We start from the raw sequence: 17,073 nt of genomic DNA on the forward strand, positions 1-17,073 counted from the left end.
CTAAAACTATTTCTGACAGTTACAACTACAAGAGCGCGCGCACACACACACACACACACACACAGGATCATGAGCCAACATGTCCTGCAGCCTGCAGTGTTTCTCCTTACAGATTAAACATGTTGTTACCAGTCTCAAAACCAGTGTTAACAATACAGCGGTATAACTGCTGGGTGGATCCACAAATAAATGATCCAATGAGACTAAATGTCACTGAGGTGGTGTTCACGTGTGTTTGTACATTATAACTGTACACACAGTCCCGATACCAGTCCTACCCAGCCCACAGGTTTCTGTGTGTCATGTAACCTGTGGTTGAACAAACACCATTTTATTTTGGAATCTGCACCATGTCGGCGCAGGAGTGCCTAAACTTTTTCCTTTGGACCGCCAAAACTGAAACTTGATGCTGTCCCCCGGGTCAAAAGGAAACACCTGTTGTTTTGTATTGTTAAGATGGATAATGGTGAATCCCAAGTTCCCATAACTGACTGACTTCCTGCACAAAGTATCATTCTGCCCACCATGCTCAGATTATGAAAGATAATCCACAATGAAGGATCCTACCACATTTATATCACATGCAAAATACTGCATGGGATTAGCATAAAGTGTGTATGTCTGTAAAGGGGAGACTTGTGGGTACCCATATAACCCATATTTATTCAGATATCCTGAGGTCAGAGGTATTTGGAAGGGGGCTAAATAACGCTCCAGACATGCTAGCCTGCTGGCCCCGCTTTGGACTGCCTAGCTCTAAGACAATAAAGGTCTAAAAACTAGATTTTGACATAAGGCCGCCCTACCTTAGTCAATACTGTGCTAATTTCTGTTAGTCCAATAACGCACAACCAACTGCCACAAAGTGAATCTGGGCCTGAGAAAAAAATAAAATGTAGCTGCAGACTTATTTTATATTACCTATACTTTATTCCTTAATTGTTTTACTTGATCTGAAAAACTCTACTTACTTTTGGTCAGGGGGGCTGCTCATGAAATGAGGAAGAATCCAAGTGAGGAGTACCTGCGTACTGACAGACAAAAAAGTTGTAAATGTATGGAGCCCAAAAGGTGACAAAAGGCAGTAAAATGTTGCCAGACAATACAGAAATCAAGTAACAAGATCAGTAAACAATATAGTAAATAATTAAATTGGAGAGCAAAACAGTGAAATATATAAACATAACTTGATACTTTCTCTATAGCCTCCAATCAGGTGGTAGAAAAGACAAAAAACAAACAAGAAAACTAAGAAGTAAAAAAAATTAAAATGCTTTACATCACTTTTTAAAAAAAACTAAATTTAATCATTTGACTAAAAGTATTTTTAATCAAAGTTTGCAGTTATATTTTTGACATCTGATGTTTTTTGGCCTCTTGTCTTTTTTGGGACTCCATATCAATCAAGTGAAACTGTAAAGCAGCCTGATGGGAATGGATCTGAATGGACAGTCATCAGTATGCATGAAAACAGACAGTGTTTAAAGAGGTCACACATACAAATAACACACAAACACCTCCAACTGTGAAACATATTTAATACTCCGTGTATAAACTTTGACCAGCGGTTGAAAAATACTGTACATCTCCACTGTGAAACATCCAATTACAGTAAACTTCAGACCAGAATAATTTACAAACCACAACACACCAGCTTCATCCTGCTGGTGAGTCTTACAGGACAACTAGTGTTTTCATGTTTTACACCATTAATCTACAAATCCCCCATCAGTTCTTCCATTGTTCCTTTCCTTCCAGACAGCCATTGATTTGAATTCATTTCTACGACACTCGCAGATAGATAATCCATCACGGTCAACATCATGTACATCTTAAATCTGCCTGATGTGTTCAAGTGCTGGGGAGAAGCTCAATGACCTAAAAACCAAACCTGGTGAACAAAATTTTAAGAAATAATATGCTGTTTAACCAATGAGTGAAGTCTCAGATGTCCAAGCAGCAACACACTACCATACAGTGATAATGTAACAGTGAACAAATGGAGTGCACTGAAAACCCCAGAGGAGAGGGTGACAATAAAGGGGGTAGACATTTCAAAGTGTAACTGAATACAACACCATCTCAGAAATAAACGGATCTTTTCAGTTTATTACAACTTATTTTCATAGCTCGTCCTTTATGTCTATCACTACTGATAACACTGTACTCAGGTTAAAGGAATAGTTGGGAAATGCGCTTACTCACATTCTTCTACACCACGCTCATATCTGCAGGATAAATATGAAGCTACAGCCAGGACACGGTTAGTCTAGCTTAGCACAAAGAAACAGCTAGGGTGGCTCTGTAATCTGTGCTCTACACTCATTTAACACTTTGTACATTTGGATAACCTGTTGGTTGTTTACAGCTTACAGTTGTCTTTCTGTCTGTCTGTCTGCTCATGTCTCTGGCCGTCTCTGGTGAGTTCGTTCCTGATAAAAACAGGTTCAGACCATTCATTTACGTCCATACTGTTTTGTACCTGTTTTATAGTTGTTACAGCGTGATCACTACACACTTCCCCCCAAAACACATTTAAAAGCATGTTAACTTTATCAATCCAATCAATCTTTATGAGCTATAAAAAACTCTGTGGACACCCTATAGAAATAACAACAACAACAACAACAAGACCCACGTTGTAATACATCAGAAATACCTTTTAAATCATGCAACCAACTTTAAACACCTCTGATTCAGTGCCAGACAAACGTGAAGCTTCATAAAAGCAGTTGCTATTGCAAAGTGATTTTAGTGTTCATGATGGTTTGTCCGCTTCCTGCTTACATTACAATTCTCTGCAAGTGAACTTTCATAGAAACTAAAAGGCTGCCTGGAAGGAAGAAAATCTAAAATCTAAAACCTAATGTATGACTGAAAGTACATCTGAACAGAGATTAGATGTGAGCCACAAAGCTGCAGTATCACCTCTGCTGTTGACCGTCCTGAGAGTAAATCACAGCTCCAGACTGAAACTGGAGCTCTCGTTGCCCCGCGGCTCTCCACTTTTTTTTCTCCCTCTCACAACAATGAGATCAGACAGTCACACTGACAGCCAATCTGCTCTGCCAAGTGCTCGCAAATCACCTCTCGCTTTAGGCCATCACACGTCTCAGATCCAGCAGTCTTTGTGATACAATCTCTGGCATTCTTATCCAGTGAAACTGAAAGCTCAGGCACAGAAACTAGTGCTCCCGGTCGTTGGAGTTATTTGGACTGACGTCAAGGTTTTGGGCTGAAATGGGCAAATCCCTTTCTTTAAAAACATTTTAAAGTCAGACCACCAAACACGTAATTTCAGAGGCTCTGAACAGCGTGGAGGCTCTGTTAATCCACAGCAGGGACGGGCAACATATCCAAACTCTTTTGATGAGATACTGATGTCTGTATCTCCTGAAACGCAATCCTGGATGTTTGGTGCAGTTTCAGTTTCTCTTCAGTTCAGAAAGCATGCTCAAACACAGCTGAGAGGAGACCTACAGGTCGAGTAAATACCATTGTATTTTGTGCATCCACTGTGAAGTAAATGTAGATTTCAGTGAAGCTACAGAAGCAGATCGTCCTGGTAGTCCTGTTCCATATGTTCATTTTCATACTGGCTGCTACACTGCAAGTAGTTACTCCACCGTCAGATAGCACTCTCCACCGCCAGCTGCCATTTTAAACTGCTAGCTCTTGCTTTGTGAGTGCCGTGGTTAGATCACAAAGTGGCACTTATTTTCAAGATGCACGTTATGTGTGTGTATTTATTTCTCTGTGTTTGAACAAATAACTACGGTTCTAGGCCACTAATTTAACCATCCATGCTACACCACTGACCACTGAAACATAAACTGTCCAGTCTTTTTACTAAGTGTTATCTGTGGTACAACAGTGACATGCAATTGACCCTTCCTACGTCATCAGCTAATCTACATCAATCAGTATAACTGAATACTGAGACAACTCGACTGGTGCAGTCTGTGTGATCTGAAAACGCAGGACAACTGCTGATTGTGAACTGTTCAAGAAGCAATCTTATAAATCAATCTGAATAAACCATATTTATGTAAATCCTTGTAACCATGGTGATGCGCATGAGTAGCAGCAGTGGCAGTTTGACAGTCAAAAGCAGTTCATTAAGTCTAAATGAGTAAACATGCTCCGACTGTAATACTGCTCATCCAATGATCAGCTGTCAGTCACCAGAATTTTCCCCCACGCTGCATGATGCAGGATGACGTTCTTCAAAACTGTCCAATCAGCGAGTTACCCGTCCGTGTGTATAAGGCAGTCAGCAAACAGTTGCTGAGTCGAGTGGAGAGTAAACCATCAGGTTTCAGAATCCTCCACACAAATACAACTTAATCCATCAGTGAGGCTCTAAGCGGAGGAGTCAGACTGATGTCCGTGAAACAGATGCAGAGATTTGGGTTTGAGGAACGCAGCGATCGACGTTGACCTTTTGACCTTCGCCGTGCTTGCAATGGTCAGCGGCCTCTGCCCCGAGGAAGCCGTAGAAAAGTGATGCCGGCGCCGGCGCCGTTGCTGCTGTTCGGGTTTCCAGCTGGAGTCTACTCCCCTGACTCCTCCCTCTCCTCTCCCAGCAGCCCGCAAAGGAGCTCCCAGCAGCTGGAAGACTTCAGACGGCGCGGCGTGGCTCAGGTACTGCCAGGGCTTTTTCCCCGCCGTGTCCCTCAGCTTCACATCGGCATTGAACTTGCTTACCAGCAACCGCATTATGCTCTTGTGGCCGTGGATGGCGGCAATGTGGAGAGGCGTGTGGCCGCATGTTGACCTGGCGTTTATGTCGAAGGTCAAACCAGCCTTTTCAACCCCATACCTGAAAGAGAAGATTTTAGTGATCTGAATCATGGGGAAGACGAACAATTTGTTTTTGTATTATACAAATTACTTAAGTAAAAAAAGTTAACGTTGCTAGAGGAAATGTGTGGAAGTCATCAAATTCATTGTGGGGACCAAGAATATCCACAGTGAGATACCAGACTCCAGACCAAGCCACAGACCATCATCATCCTCAGGCTGCTAGTGGGGCTGAAATAATCCTCCATTCTTTTTAAGGCTGACACAATTGCAGAAACATGTTGGTAATCCATGTTAGACAGATCAAATATCACTAATTACAGCCCACTGAGCTCTGTACTATTCAAGCTATTTCAGTTTCAGAATGCTACATAAACCAGACCTTCCTGTTTTACAGAGTATAAACCCGACAACGCTAACGGCTAGCTGCGTACCATAAGGTGTTGAGGACTCTGTGGTCACCGTGTTTGGCGATCCAGTGCAGCACCGTGAACCCGGAGATGAAGTCTCGTCTGTTGAGCAGGGACGAGTCCTCTCTGAACAGGGAGTAGATGTCGGGCCAGGCACCCACCGCCCCCTTCACCAGCCAGGCGTGCTCCTTGGGCTCCAGAGGAACCAGTGACTGACGACGGGAACAAACATCAACTTATTCACTCTCATGGAATCAACCATGTGTTATCATATCGTATTGTTGTCTGTGCTAGTTGTCACCAGCGTGACTCCTCCCCTACCAGCAACACTACTATACAAGAGTGGACAGGAGGTTTGAATGGGACATTAAACAGAAACTACAGGTCTCACCTGCCTACTGGAGCCTTCATGATGAGCAGTGGAAGCGGAGGCGGCGGGGAGGCTCCTCCTCCTCCCTTTCCCCTCCACCCCCTCGATCATGTCGGCGAGGCTGTGGCAGCGAGGCGGCGTGGAACAGGACGACAGCGAGGAGGATGACAGGTTGTGGTGAAGGCTGAGCGAGGACGAGATCAGGTGGAGGCGGTTCAGACGGGCCGCCTCACTTCCTCCCCCCCTCGTCCCCTCCTGGAGGACCTGGTCGAGGTCGGCTCCCAGGCTGCGGCACATCCTGCTCCTCAACTGGCTGCTGAGGTGCCTGGCGACAGTCGGACGCAGTCGTGGCGGCGGTGTGGAGGTGGAGCCTTCGCTCGACTCTGCGTCGTCGCGGTCGTCGCAGAGATCACCTGTGCGGTGAAGGAAAGGGAACGCTTTAAACATCATCAACACATAAGTGTCTGTAGCTGTTCTGAACGGCCACTGTGGAAGGAAAACCCTGCCTACCTTCACACACACACACGCGCGCACACGCACACGCACACACACACACACACACACACGGTTTGGTTTTACATTAGAAAATCTAACTAACGAGAGAGCCATCTTGCTTCCTTCTCATCTCTGTTGAGAGCTGCATGTGCCAGTTGGGCAGGAGGTACGGATCACACCACACTATTGTAACAGGTATCAAACATAGCAGAAGTACAATTAATGGAATTATAGAAATTGCAATATGACCAATATCCTAATCACAGAAGCTGCTGTTTTTTTAATAAAGATCAAATATGTGAGGAGGGCAGTAGAATGAGGGACTGTAGAGCTGCAGGGAGGCTCTGGCATCTGAATCTTGTTCTCTAGATGTGAGAAAATGTGTTTGTTTTTTGTTTGTTTATTACAGACGCCAACAAATCATCATGATTTTTTCACTGAAAATGAAGATGGTCAGGCAAAAAGGATTATTCCCACTAACTGTAAAACACACAGAACACAAAATAATCTCAATAGGATTTTTTTTACTATATCATACGTAGTAGGTACAAAATAAAAAGCTTACTTACTCTTACATACGTACATATAGTTAGCTCACGTTCTGACACGCCAATGCTCATCTGCTGTATTTAAAGACCTCTAACTATAAAAAGTAAAGCTAACATTAGGATTAGCATATTAAAGGACAACGACAAGCTTAATGTGCTAATCAATCCAAGAATGATCTACTGAAGAGTCGACGAAACCAACACAGCCACGCCCACCTAATGGCTGCCATATTTATGTCCATCTATCTGTCATTATTTTCCATGACTGTAGCTAGCTATGGAAGATCACACCTACGTTCTGATTGGTCCATTTTTTCCTCAAGCCAGGAAGTTGTCAATGAACACGACATCAGACTTATTTCAATCGCTGATAAATTAGAGATGTGGGCAGAAAGGCGATGTCTTTAAATATCTTGTTTTGAGTGGCCAACACACCAAAACAGAGACAGAGACAGAGAAAAGCCTCAGACTGGAGCAGCAGGCAGAAAGCACTCAGCTGTTTGACCAATGACTGATCAATCATCAGTCACACACCGTATAGAGTTTATAAAAAACTACAGACTTTAGCTCTGACCTGTGGAGTGGTGCCACGGCAACACACGAGCTGTGGGCTCCCGGTCGTCATGGAGATGGTCAGCGGAGTGATGGAATGGTGATGAAGGAGCTTTAGACTCCCGGTCGTCATGGAGATGGCCTGTAGAGTGATGCCAAGGCGCCGTGGTCTTCCTGTCCGCATCATGTGTCACAGACTGGGGTTTGGTCCTCTGGGCGCGCTGCAGTACTTCCTGGATTTTGGCGTCGCCTCCAGTCGTACCTGCGGACAGTGAAGGGTTAAAGAATCCACAATGTTTGTACTAATGTCAGTCTTCTGCTCTCTACAGCTCCAACTCAGCAGTGATTGGCCTTTAAGCGTTTCCATTCGCGGTTCTTCAAGGTGGAAGAATGCTGTAGCTCCGCCCACACAATTTGATTGACATGTGAGGCAAAGGCCAGTGCAGACACTAATTAAACTCATCAAACATCTCAAGAATCTTCTTTAAAAGGCCAAATTCTGTCTGACTGTGCTAAAGTACATTCAAGAAAACAATAACCAGTGAAGAAAATAAAGAATATCAGCATTGTTCTTTAACTGTACCTGTTCTGGCCTGTAGATCCTCGTAGCTGCTGTTCCACCCCGGTCCTCTGGGGGAGCTCGACGTCAGCCACTCGCTGCTGGAGACGCCTGCGTCAGACGAGGGGGAGAAGATGCTGCTGTGGCTGGACGACAGCCACGCCCTTTGGTTTGGATTCGGCCCCTGTGTGGGCCCCTGTGTGGGCCCCTGTCTGCGGCCCTTGTGGAGATCGCCGTGAGGCTCCACGTATCGCTCCGCCTCTAGAGGCAGGCTGCGTCTGGTGGACTCCCCCAGAACAGATCCAGGTTCCAGTCCGGGCCCGGCCAGCTGTCCTCTCTGCCCCACTCCTGACTCCAGGCCCCAGCCTGGGCCACCGGGGGGCAGCACTTCCCCTTTCACATCCTGGATGTAAATCTTCGGGAGATTCCTTTCTGATGAAGAGGAGGAAGAGGAGACGGAGGGAGGAGCAGGCTGTTCTATGATGCACGGCGAGGAGGCGAACGTGGCCCTTCCCTTATCTCCGAGAGGAGCGCTCAGGGGCCACACTCCTCCTGCTGAACCTCGCCTCATTGGAACTTCCTCCTCTTCCTCCTCATCTTCATCATAGGAGACGGCAGACTTGTAGCTCTGTCTGTGTCTTAAGCGGCGTTGGGTGACCTGAGGATGGAGACTGGCGTGATGAAGAGGAGGCTCCTGATGGACAGGATGAAGAGGAGGCTCCTGACGGACGTGATGAAGAGGAGGCTCCTGACGGACAGGATGAAGAGGAGGCCCCTGATGGAGACTGACGTGATGAAGAGGAGGCTCCTGACGGACGTGATGAAGAGGAGGCTCCTGACGGACGTGATGAAGAGGAGGCTCCTGATAGAGACTGACGTGATGAAGAGGAGGCTCCTGACGGATGTGATGAAGAGGAGGCTCCTGTTGGAGACTGACATGATGAAGAGGAGGCTCCTGACGAACGTGATGAAGAGGAGGCTCCTGATGGACGTGATGAAGAGGAGGCTCCTGTTGGAGACTGACATGATGAAGAGGAGGCTCCTGACGAACGTGATGAAGAGGAGGCTCCTGATGGACGTGATGAAGAGGAGGCTCCTGATGGAGACTGACGTGATGAAGAGGAGGCTCCTGACGGACGTGATCAAGAGGAGGATCCTGATGGACATGATCAAGAGGAGGCTCCTTTGGGAGACGGGTGCGATGAAGAGGAGGCTCCTGATGAAGACCTCCTCCAGGGTACACACTGGCCCCCCTCCCTCTCAGGGGTTCTGGGACCTGCTGGTGTCTCACTGCAGGGACCACAGGCGTGATCCCTGGAGGCGGGCCAGGACCCGGCCTGAGCTGTCCCCCTTTAGAGGGAGGTTCAGACGGACCGGGGGTCTTCAGTTGTGCCCTCTCTGAGATCTGAGTCAGGACCTGAGCTGCTGCGGGTCTACCTGGACCTTCAGGTCTACCTGGACCTTCAGGTGTGCTGGCTTTGTGTTGCAGGTTGAGGTTGGTTTCCACGTTGTTGTTGTTGTTGTTCAGCATGAGCCCAGCAGCAGGTAGGATTGTTTTCTCTGCGGTTACTCCCGGCGGGGCGGGTGTTGTCGCCTCCCTCAGCTGCGGTTTCTGCCGAGGCTGCTCTGCTCTCCCAGCCGGGCTCAGCCGGGCGTTCTCCGGGGAGGGATCGGTGCTCTTCCCGGCGGGGAGTCGCGGCGGTCCGGAAGAGCCCCCTTCCCCGCCGCCGGGGACACGTCCTCTGAACTTCTTCCTGAGGACGACGTACGAGACGCCGTCGAGTTGTTGGACGGTGGCCAGGGAGTTGACGAACTTTTTGAAGTGCTCCCGGTTCCTGTCCCGGTCCGCATGGTCCCGAATGAAGTTTCTGAAGTGCAGAAGCAGGTCCGAGTTTTTCACCGACCCCCCGCCGCTCCGGAGGAAATGTAACACCGCGTCCTGACTTAAATCTGTGGCCATCCTGGTCTTCCTGTCCCTGCTGCTGGTCTCAAAGGTCGGGCACTTGTTTCTGTCAGACTGGAATAAAGTCCCGCCCACCTCAGGTATTTAAGCCCCGCCCCACCTGCTGCATTCCTGCAGGTGACCCGGATGTTACCGGATAACGATAACAACAGTTTTGTTGCTGCTGGTACCGGAGGTAGGGGAGACTGTATCATTTTTAACTTTTATGTTACTAACTCACAAACTAGTGGAAATACACTTGTCATCTTTTGATATAAGAAACATATATATTTATATTATATAGCCTATATATATATATATATTTTTTTTCCGTATATGGTTGTGTGTCAAGTGTCATCATATTCTATTCTACAACTAGGCAACTATTTGTATTTGAAACAAACTATAAATGTTTCAGAAAAGATTATTACCTCAGTCAGCTTCTAAGGAAAGTTTCCAGTATCCAATTCCATCTAAAGCCAAACTGTGTGCCAGGGGCGTATCCAGACCTTTTTGACTGGGGTGGCACAAGTGGGGCACTGACTTATGGAGGGGCGGCATGAAGTATGTGTCTCAGCTTTCTGTTCATTCTCAATTTATTCAATTCCAGTACAGTTTATGGATCCCTGTATGCAGAAATATTCAAATACACTTGGCAAAAATAATAAATATATAATAATAATAATAACTAAAAACTTATACCACATGCAAAAAACTACATGGTTTTTACCCCAAACTACATGGGATTAGCAAGTGTCTGCAATGGGGAGACTCATGGGTATCCATAGAACCCATTTTCATTCAGATATCTTTAGGTCAAAGGTCAAAGGACCCCTTTGAAAATGGCCATGCCAGTTTTTCCATCACTAAAATTTTGCCTAACATTGGCGTGTTATTCAATGTAAGGTGTCATAATAAAACTCTGTGTGTGTGTGTGTGTGTGTGTGTGTGTGTCTATGCGGGACAACTTGAAGAGGACACACAGTCATTTACAAAATTCATTTATTTAGCAAAAACCAGGAGCTGTAATTTAATCGTTCTTCTTTCATAAACATTGAATTTTATTCAACGACGAACCAAAAAAAACGTCTGAGATATTCTGTTGTGCCTCTCTGCAAATAACAACGAACAAACAATAATCAACAATAAAATCTGGGTTATTGATGAGGACACAAGGCAGACTGGGTGCTGTAATGTTCGGAGAATATGACAGTGAGAATATTTAAAAGGTGCTCTAGAAACTAAGTCAAAGGAAACGTACTGTGGGTGTAAAATGAAGCAGCTCAGAGTGAGAACAGGTGAAAACATCCACTGATCAGAAAACCTAATGTGTATCTTAGATTGCACACAATGCTGAGGCTGTTAATTCAGCAATAAATATTGATTGTGTAGGACTGATGCCATTTGGCGTCCCCAGGTGATTTGAACTGAAGGGAGACCCAATGGCACCGGCTCCAAGGCAAAACTGTTCAATATTTTTAAAAACAAATATAAATCTGATCCTTCACTGGCAGACGGAATAACTGATCTCACACAATGACATAATGTGATAATAAGAAGTGATATTTCATGATTGTGACTTAACAGAGTAGGAGTGATGAAACATTTCATTTTTAATTTATAACTATTTTATTATTCTAATGTTGGTTTTTCTTCACTGAATGCTTTTTCTTTTCATATGTGCCTCACCTCGTCCGAGCATTCTCATTTCAACATAAATAAATACTTCACGGTTGCGCCAACAAATAATTTCTGTTAACTGTTTTACTTTCACTTTGTGTTGATTCTGGCGGCCCCTGTGGACAAAAGTGGAAGTGTTTCACTGCCTCGTTTCATTGATTTGAATGGGAATCGGACCAAAACGGACCCAGTGGCAGGCATTAAGAATGACTTTATAGAAACAGCCAATGTTGTGGCTGAGGGGCTTGTTTATTTCTGTAGGTCATACAGAGGAATCAGTATTAAACTGAAACTGTTTCTCAGTCAAAAACTCCTTTGTTTAACTTCCAGAAATAATGAATTCATATAGAGGATAGTGGAACAGCCAATCATATATATGTATGCCGTTTTATCCACATTTACAAAGATGGACAACATGACAGCTCTCCAAAAGAAGGTCATAAAGCCTGTTGTCTCCATGTTAGCAGGTGGGCCAAACAAAAAAAAATCTAAGTACATGTCAAATATATTTTTCATGTCATTTTAGGTAGTTCTTATCACACTGGAAGGGGGTTTCACATAATGATTGACAGCTGAGCTGCGCCACGATTGAGATAACCGGATGAATGGGCTGGACCTCGACATGGTGGCGCCATTTTTATACAGCGGGAGGAAGGGGAGACACAACGTCTATCTTTTATAAGACGGTTTCAACGTTCATCCTTTGAACATTGATGTTTTATTGCATTAATTTCCACAAAATTAAATAAAATGATAATGTCAGTTTGTTGGAAACGGGCAAACATGATCCAAAACCAAAGGGCTTAACCATAACAAAACAACTAGCCATATATCAGCAATTTCAGTGATTGATTAATCATTTAAATTACTGATCAATTAAATGCTTTTTTCAGTTTCTCCTTTCATTAAACATTAAATATCTTTTGGTGTGGTAAATTGTGGCATTTGTTACTGACATTTTGTGGACTTAAAATCTAACAGATTATTTCTTAATTTAACAAAAATCCAAACTTTCCTTCTAAAGGTAAGATAATTGTTGCAGTTATGGCGCCAGTAAACCTTGAGACTTTGAAAGAACACAACAGAGTTTTGGACCAAATTAAACGAAGCTGACATCTGCAAACATCCTGTGAAAATCTTTGGAATCTGAACTTTTTCCATTTTTTGACATCAAATGTTTCATCACATCGACTTTTATAGAGGCAACAACGTTCATCATTCAGTGTAAATTCTGCTGCAAACAGTAGTCAAACTGCTAAAAAAAGTGCTACAAGCTCCGGACACACAGTAGTGACAGTAGTAGTGTTACAGTATCATGTGACAGTGATCACAACAGCTACGCTTCAGGTGTTTCTCTGATGAGCTCAGAGTTTGGATTCTTTTTGTAGCTGTAGAATAAAAACAGAGTCCCTCCGATTTTGGTGTTATTGTAAGTTGACTGTACATGTGCATCAAAGATGAGCAGGTGCTGCAAATATCTCTGAAGGGTTTGACAAGATGGCAAAATGATATTTTATTGTAAAGATGACAGTGTTGGGTCTTTGGGAGATAACACACCTGCTCACTTCGTCCCGTCACTAGAAATAGAGCTCCTGGAGGAAAGTCTGAATGTTTGAGGTTCCTGAAGGCACCATTAGGTTTGTTAAAGGACAATTCCAGTGTGCTTGTTGACTCTTAAAACCAAAATACTACCATCTTACTATTAATTCAGGCTGCTGTCTGACCAGTCAGCACCAGGATTATGGCCAGTGCTCCTTCAGCTGAAGAGATCACATGTTGGGCCGTCGCTGCCACTGAGGAGTTACCGTGCGATGGAGCTGGACTTATGGGAATCCATCTTGCCAAGATTCAATCTATGGGTTTGTGGCCGGTCAATCAGCAGCGTCCTTTCAGGAAGTACTGGCCGCTACAGGCAGTGGGTGCTAGGTGTGATGCAGCGAGAATACACTGTTTGTTAAACCACTATGACAGCTGCTAAAGGTTAGCATAGATGCTGCTAGCATCAGTTATATATGGAGAGCATTTCTTCATTGAAAGAAGACAAAGAACGGCTTCAGTTTGCCCGTGATAGACAGTGATAGACAGATGGTCCATCCAATCACCTGTCAACTACCTGCAACGCTGGAATTGTCCTTTGAAGCGTTTGACGATGAACTTCCAACCCTTAAAATCACCTTTCAGAGGATAGTTAGAGATGTTGGCAGCAGTTGAGTCCACACAGCGCTGGTGGCTGATGTCGAGGTGAACTGTAACGCACAGTCGGGTGTGAACAAGGCTCATTAAAGGCGTTTCTTCTTCATGTGTGAAGTCTGCATAGTAGAGTGAGCGCCTGTTCCTTACTTCATGTAAAGCTCCTTCATCGGGAGCACCACTCGAGCTCAGAGTGAGTTTTTAGGGAGTCTCTCCTTCATTTCCCAGCATTCACTGCCACTTGTAATAGCAGCCTTGTCTGTGACATCACAGTGACGTCACAGTGGTGGACCTGACTGAGTGGACGGGGCCTGGAGCCACAGAGGGGGGTAGCAGCGGCGGGAAAGGAGAAGAGCAAGGGGCGGGGCTCGATGATGAGAACGGACACGCTCTCGACCAACCGCGAGCCTCCACCAGCTCCTGTGGTAGGCTCTCGGCCAGTCGTGTCAGCTGCTCCTCCCCCTGCCGTATGAGGTCGTCGAGTTGCCGCTGGCGAATCAGAAGGGAGGGTTTGGCGCTGACAAAGCGGCGGTAGTCCTGGAGCTGCGGTTCGGCAAGGTAGCTGGACAGGATGCCGTGGACCACTCGCTGCCGCCGGTCCAAGTTCTCCTTCAGCTCCCGAGCGTCTTCAGTTTGACTGAGGAGCAGAGAGCGCTTGTGATGGAGGGAGTCCTGAAGGGGAGGAGACCACATATTTATCAGTTTACACAGACCATCATTCTAAATAAAACACCTACACAAATATTCAATCATTCTTATTATGCAATTAGTTATACATGATTGAGAGCTTTATGAATAATGCATTTCATTAACATGTGATTATCAGATTATCTGACATCAGTGATGACAAAGCAACTGTGTGAAAGTTAATCTTTGATCTGTGAGTTCATGAAAAAGCCTCAACACAGTGATTCTTTTATTATGTTTATGAATGAAGAGACAAACATTAACCGTCTCATTATCTTCTCAGCAGTTTGAGATCACTCCCTCTGTATGCGGCCCTCCATGGTATGTGAGTATCTAGAACCTCTTAAATTAGGCCCAGAATGCTCTCAGACTTCACTAAGACCTCTGTATGTGTATGTGCTACTTTATATATTACGGACATGACACACGACTTGGACAAACCAAAATTTTAATCATAGGTTTGAAAACTCGCAAAAATAAATTCCCTTGGACCTCCCCCTGGTACTATTGTTATACTGTAAAATATACATTTTATTGTAATCATTATCATTTTTAAATCAACCTTATTTAATTTTTCATTATGTCCTATTCTTATCTTGTCAGTGAACTGAAGCACTTTGAACTGCTCTGCAACTGTATGAAAGGTGCTGTACAAATAAAGCTGGATTGACAGTGAGTCCTGTCTCACCCTCTCCTCCGCTATCTCCTCCTGCGTCAGCTCCTCTCTCTCCAGAGCGAGCAGAGATCTGTCGATCCTCGACATCCGGCTGCACAGAGACAGCAGCAGGTTCACGATCTTCTCAAGGTCTCCTGCAAACACAACCAATCTCTGAGTTTTTCTAAATTTTTGAGTTTCTTCTCACCAAGGCCTGATGGGAGCTGTAGTCTCTGAATACCTCTACAATAATAGTTATATTGTTTGTACAGTGACATTCAGTCAGGTGTCGTACCGATGAACACGCTGTACTTGTCCCTCTCGTTGGTTTTGAGGCGTTCCTGCACCAGTGCTTCGATGCTCGCCCCCAGTGCCTGGTGACGTCTCTGCTCCTCGCACAACGCTTCCTTCTCCTGCCGCAGAGCCGCCACGCTGTGCCTCAGCGCCTCACACAGCTCCAGCTGGAAACAGGGCGAGACACACAAGAACACTCAGTGTTTCAGGGCAGTGGCAGAACATGACTTATTGTCCAAATAGCTGTCTAAAACACTACAAACTCTTCTGTACAACGCTGTTGTTTTCAAATTGTTGGTTTGGTTGGAGTAAAGTTTTAAGAAATCATTTTTTCTACCTTCTTGGTGTTTAGGTCTTTCTCATCCTCATCCAGATCGGTCTCCTTCCCTCGATCCGTTGCCGTGCTCTGAGCAGGATCACAGACAGCATCTTGGATCCTAGGGAGGAAACAACACTATTTAAAAACGGAAATTTCTATGTGCCATTTCCTCTGTCATTCTCGGGTTATATTCATTAAAACGTTGCATTGCTGCTGTTGATGGAAAGAAACAAGATATAAAGATATAGCAAGCAACAGAAGTGACAAACTGGAAATAGGAAAAGGAATACCTGAAATAATAAAAACAAAGCTTCCATCGTAAGAGGTTCACGATAAAAGCTCACTTTGATGCTGTATTTTACTGGTCAAGTCCATTCTGTTGTACCAACACTGGCCACTAGGCCGCAGTATTGTTCAGCTGTTAAGGCTGCAGGAAGTTATCTGTCAATTCTACAAGACGTCAACCTTCCAGACGAGCAGACATTGATCCTTAATGAATGGTTAACGTTGATAGCAGTGAGTCTTACAGATCAGTCATTTTGCTTTTAATGAATCTACAGTTATTCTATGATCCAGCAGTCGCCGTGGTTGGACTCTGCTGAGTGTTGAGAAACATTGATCAGGTTTGTCTGGTCCTTCCTGTCCTGGCTGGCAATGCCCACACTGTCTGACTTGCTAGCCTGGTTCCAGGCCTCCAGCAATTCAAACAGACCATCAATGACAGTTTCCCAGGCCGGACCAGTTAGAGCTTTGCAGGTGGGATTAAGAATGGGAACGTTGTCTTCCTTTTTTTTAATATGTGTTATGTATTTTGGGTTTTTTTATGCCTTTTTATGAGACAGTAAATGCCTTTTTATGAGACAGTAAATGCCTTTTTATGAGACAGTAAATGGCGGGAGACAGATGTGGCGATGACACGCAGCATCCAACCCATGGCAGCTGCAGCAAGGACCCAGCCTCTGCACACAGGGGGCCAGCTCCACCAGGAGAGCCACAGGACGTTATCTTCCTTCAAGGTGGTTGAACCCGAGTGCTCGGTGCTACGAAACTATATATCATATCATCTCCATGTCTGATTTTATTTTCTGAGCCAAAAATATATTTGATTTACTGACTGAATGTTTTGGAAAACGCAACTCACTTTTCCAACTTCAGAACTTGAAGAAAAACTTGCACATGAATGCGGCATTACAGAGAGTGTGTAGCTGCAGGATACATATCACCAAGGTCAGAGCAAATTCACAACCTTCCTGCGACTCTTAACAGAGCAATGATGCCTTTAAATGAATGGTTGTTTGTCTTAATTTCAGTGGGGAAACATTTCTTCCCTGAACATCAAGTTCACCAAGAAACCCAAACACATTAAAGATGTCAGTGAGTAAAGGCCACAGCATGCAGAGCCAGCAGAGGTTTGTCATGTTTCTTCTCTGTGTCAGCAGATAGGAGAGGGAGGCTGTCAGCAAACACAACAAGAATGACAAATGCTGGTTTACAGGAAGTCCCCCCCAATGTCTCGTCTAGTCCTTCAGTTACATAAGTTCATTTCTGCAGTTTTGGTCTCATGGCTAA

At 44.9% G+C, this 17,073-nt stretch overlaps 2 protein-coding genes across 3 annotated transcripts in view; both read right to left on the reverse strand.

Moving 5' to 3' along the window:
* Nucleotides 1-1,521: 1,521 nt before the first annotated feature.
* Nucleotides 1,522-9,734, reverse strand: LOC127370966 (ankyrin repeat domain-containing protein SOWAHB). Of its 2 annotated transcripts, XM_051413509.1 has the most exons (6): nt 8,803-9,734; nt 7,762-8,595; nt 7,201-7,440; nt 5,605-5,996; nt 5,238-5,425; nt 1,522-4,822 (listed from the first exon to the last, which is right to left on the reverse strand). In XM_051413509.1, exons 1-6 carry the CDS (start codon nt 9,695-9,697, stop codon nt 4,363-4,365), a joined length of 3,009 nt encoding a protein of 1,002 aa, XP_051269469.1. In that variant the 5' UTR covers nt 9,698-9,734; the 3' UTR covers nt 1,522-4,362. The 2 variants fall into 2 exon arrangements, with proteins under 2 accessions (XP_051269469.1, XP_051269468.1); XM_051413508.1 differs by having other exon boundaries at nt 7,762-9,734.
* A 930-nt stretch (nt 9,735-10,664) lies between these two features.
* Nucleotides 10,665-17,073, reverse strand: part of shroom3 (shroom family member 3) — a 72,386-nt gene continuing 65,977 nt past the window's right edge. The window contains exons 23-26 of the mRNA XM_051413565.1: nt 15,523-15,622; nt 15,187-15,352; nt 14,925-15,046; nt 10,665-14,221 (exon numbers count right to left, since the gene is read on the reverse strand). Coding sequence (XP_051269525.1) covers nt 13,817-14,221; nt 14,925-15,046; nt 15,187-15,352; nt 15,523-15,622 — 793 coding nt within the window. The 3' untranslated portion in view covers nt 10,665-13,816. The remainder of the gene's footprint in view (nt 14,222-14,924; nt 15,047-15,186; nt 15,353-15,522; nt 15,623-17,073) is intronic.

Source organism: Dicentrarchus labrax, unplaced genomic scaffold (genome assembly GCF_905237075.1).
Source record: "Dicentrarchus labrax unplaced genomic scaffold, dlabrax2021, whole genome shotgun sequence".
NCBI classification, from domain to species: domain Eukaryota; kingdom Metazoa; phylum Chordata; class Actinopteri; family Moronidae; genus Dicentrarchus; species Dicentrarchus labrax.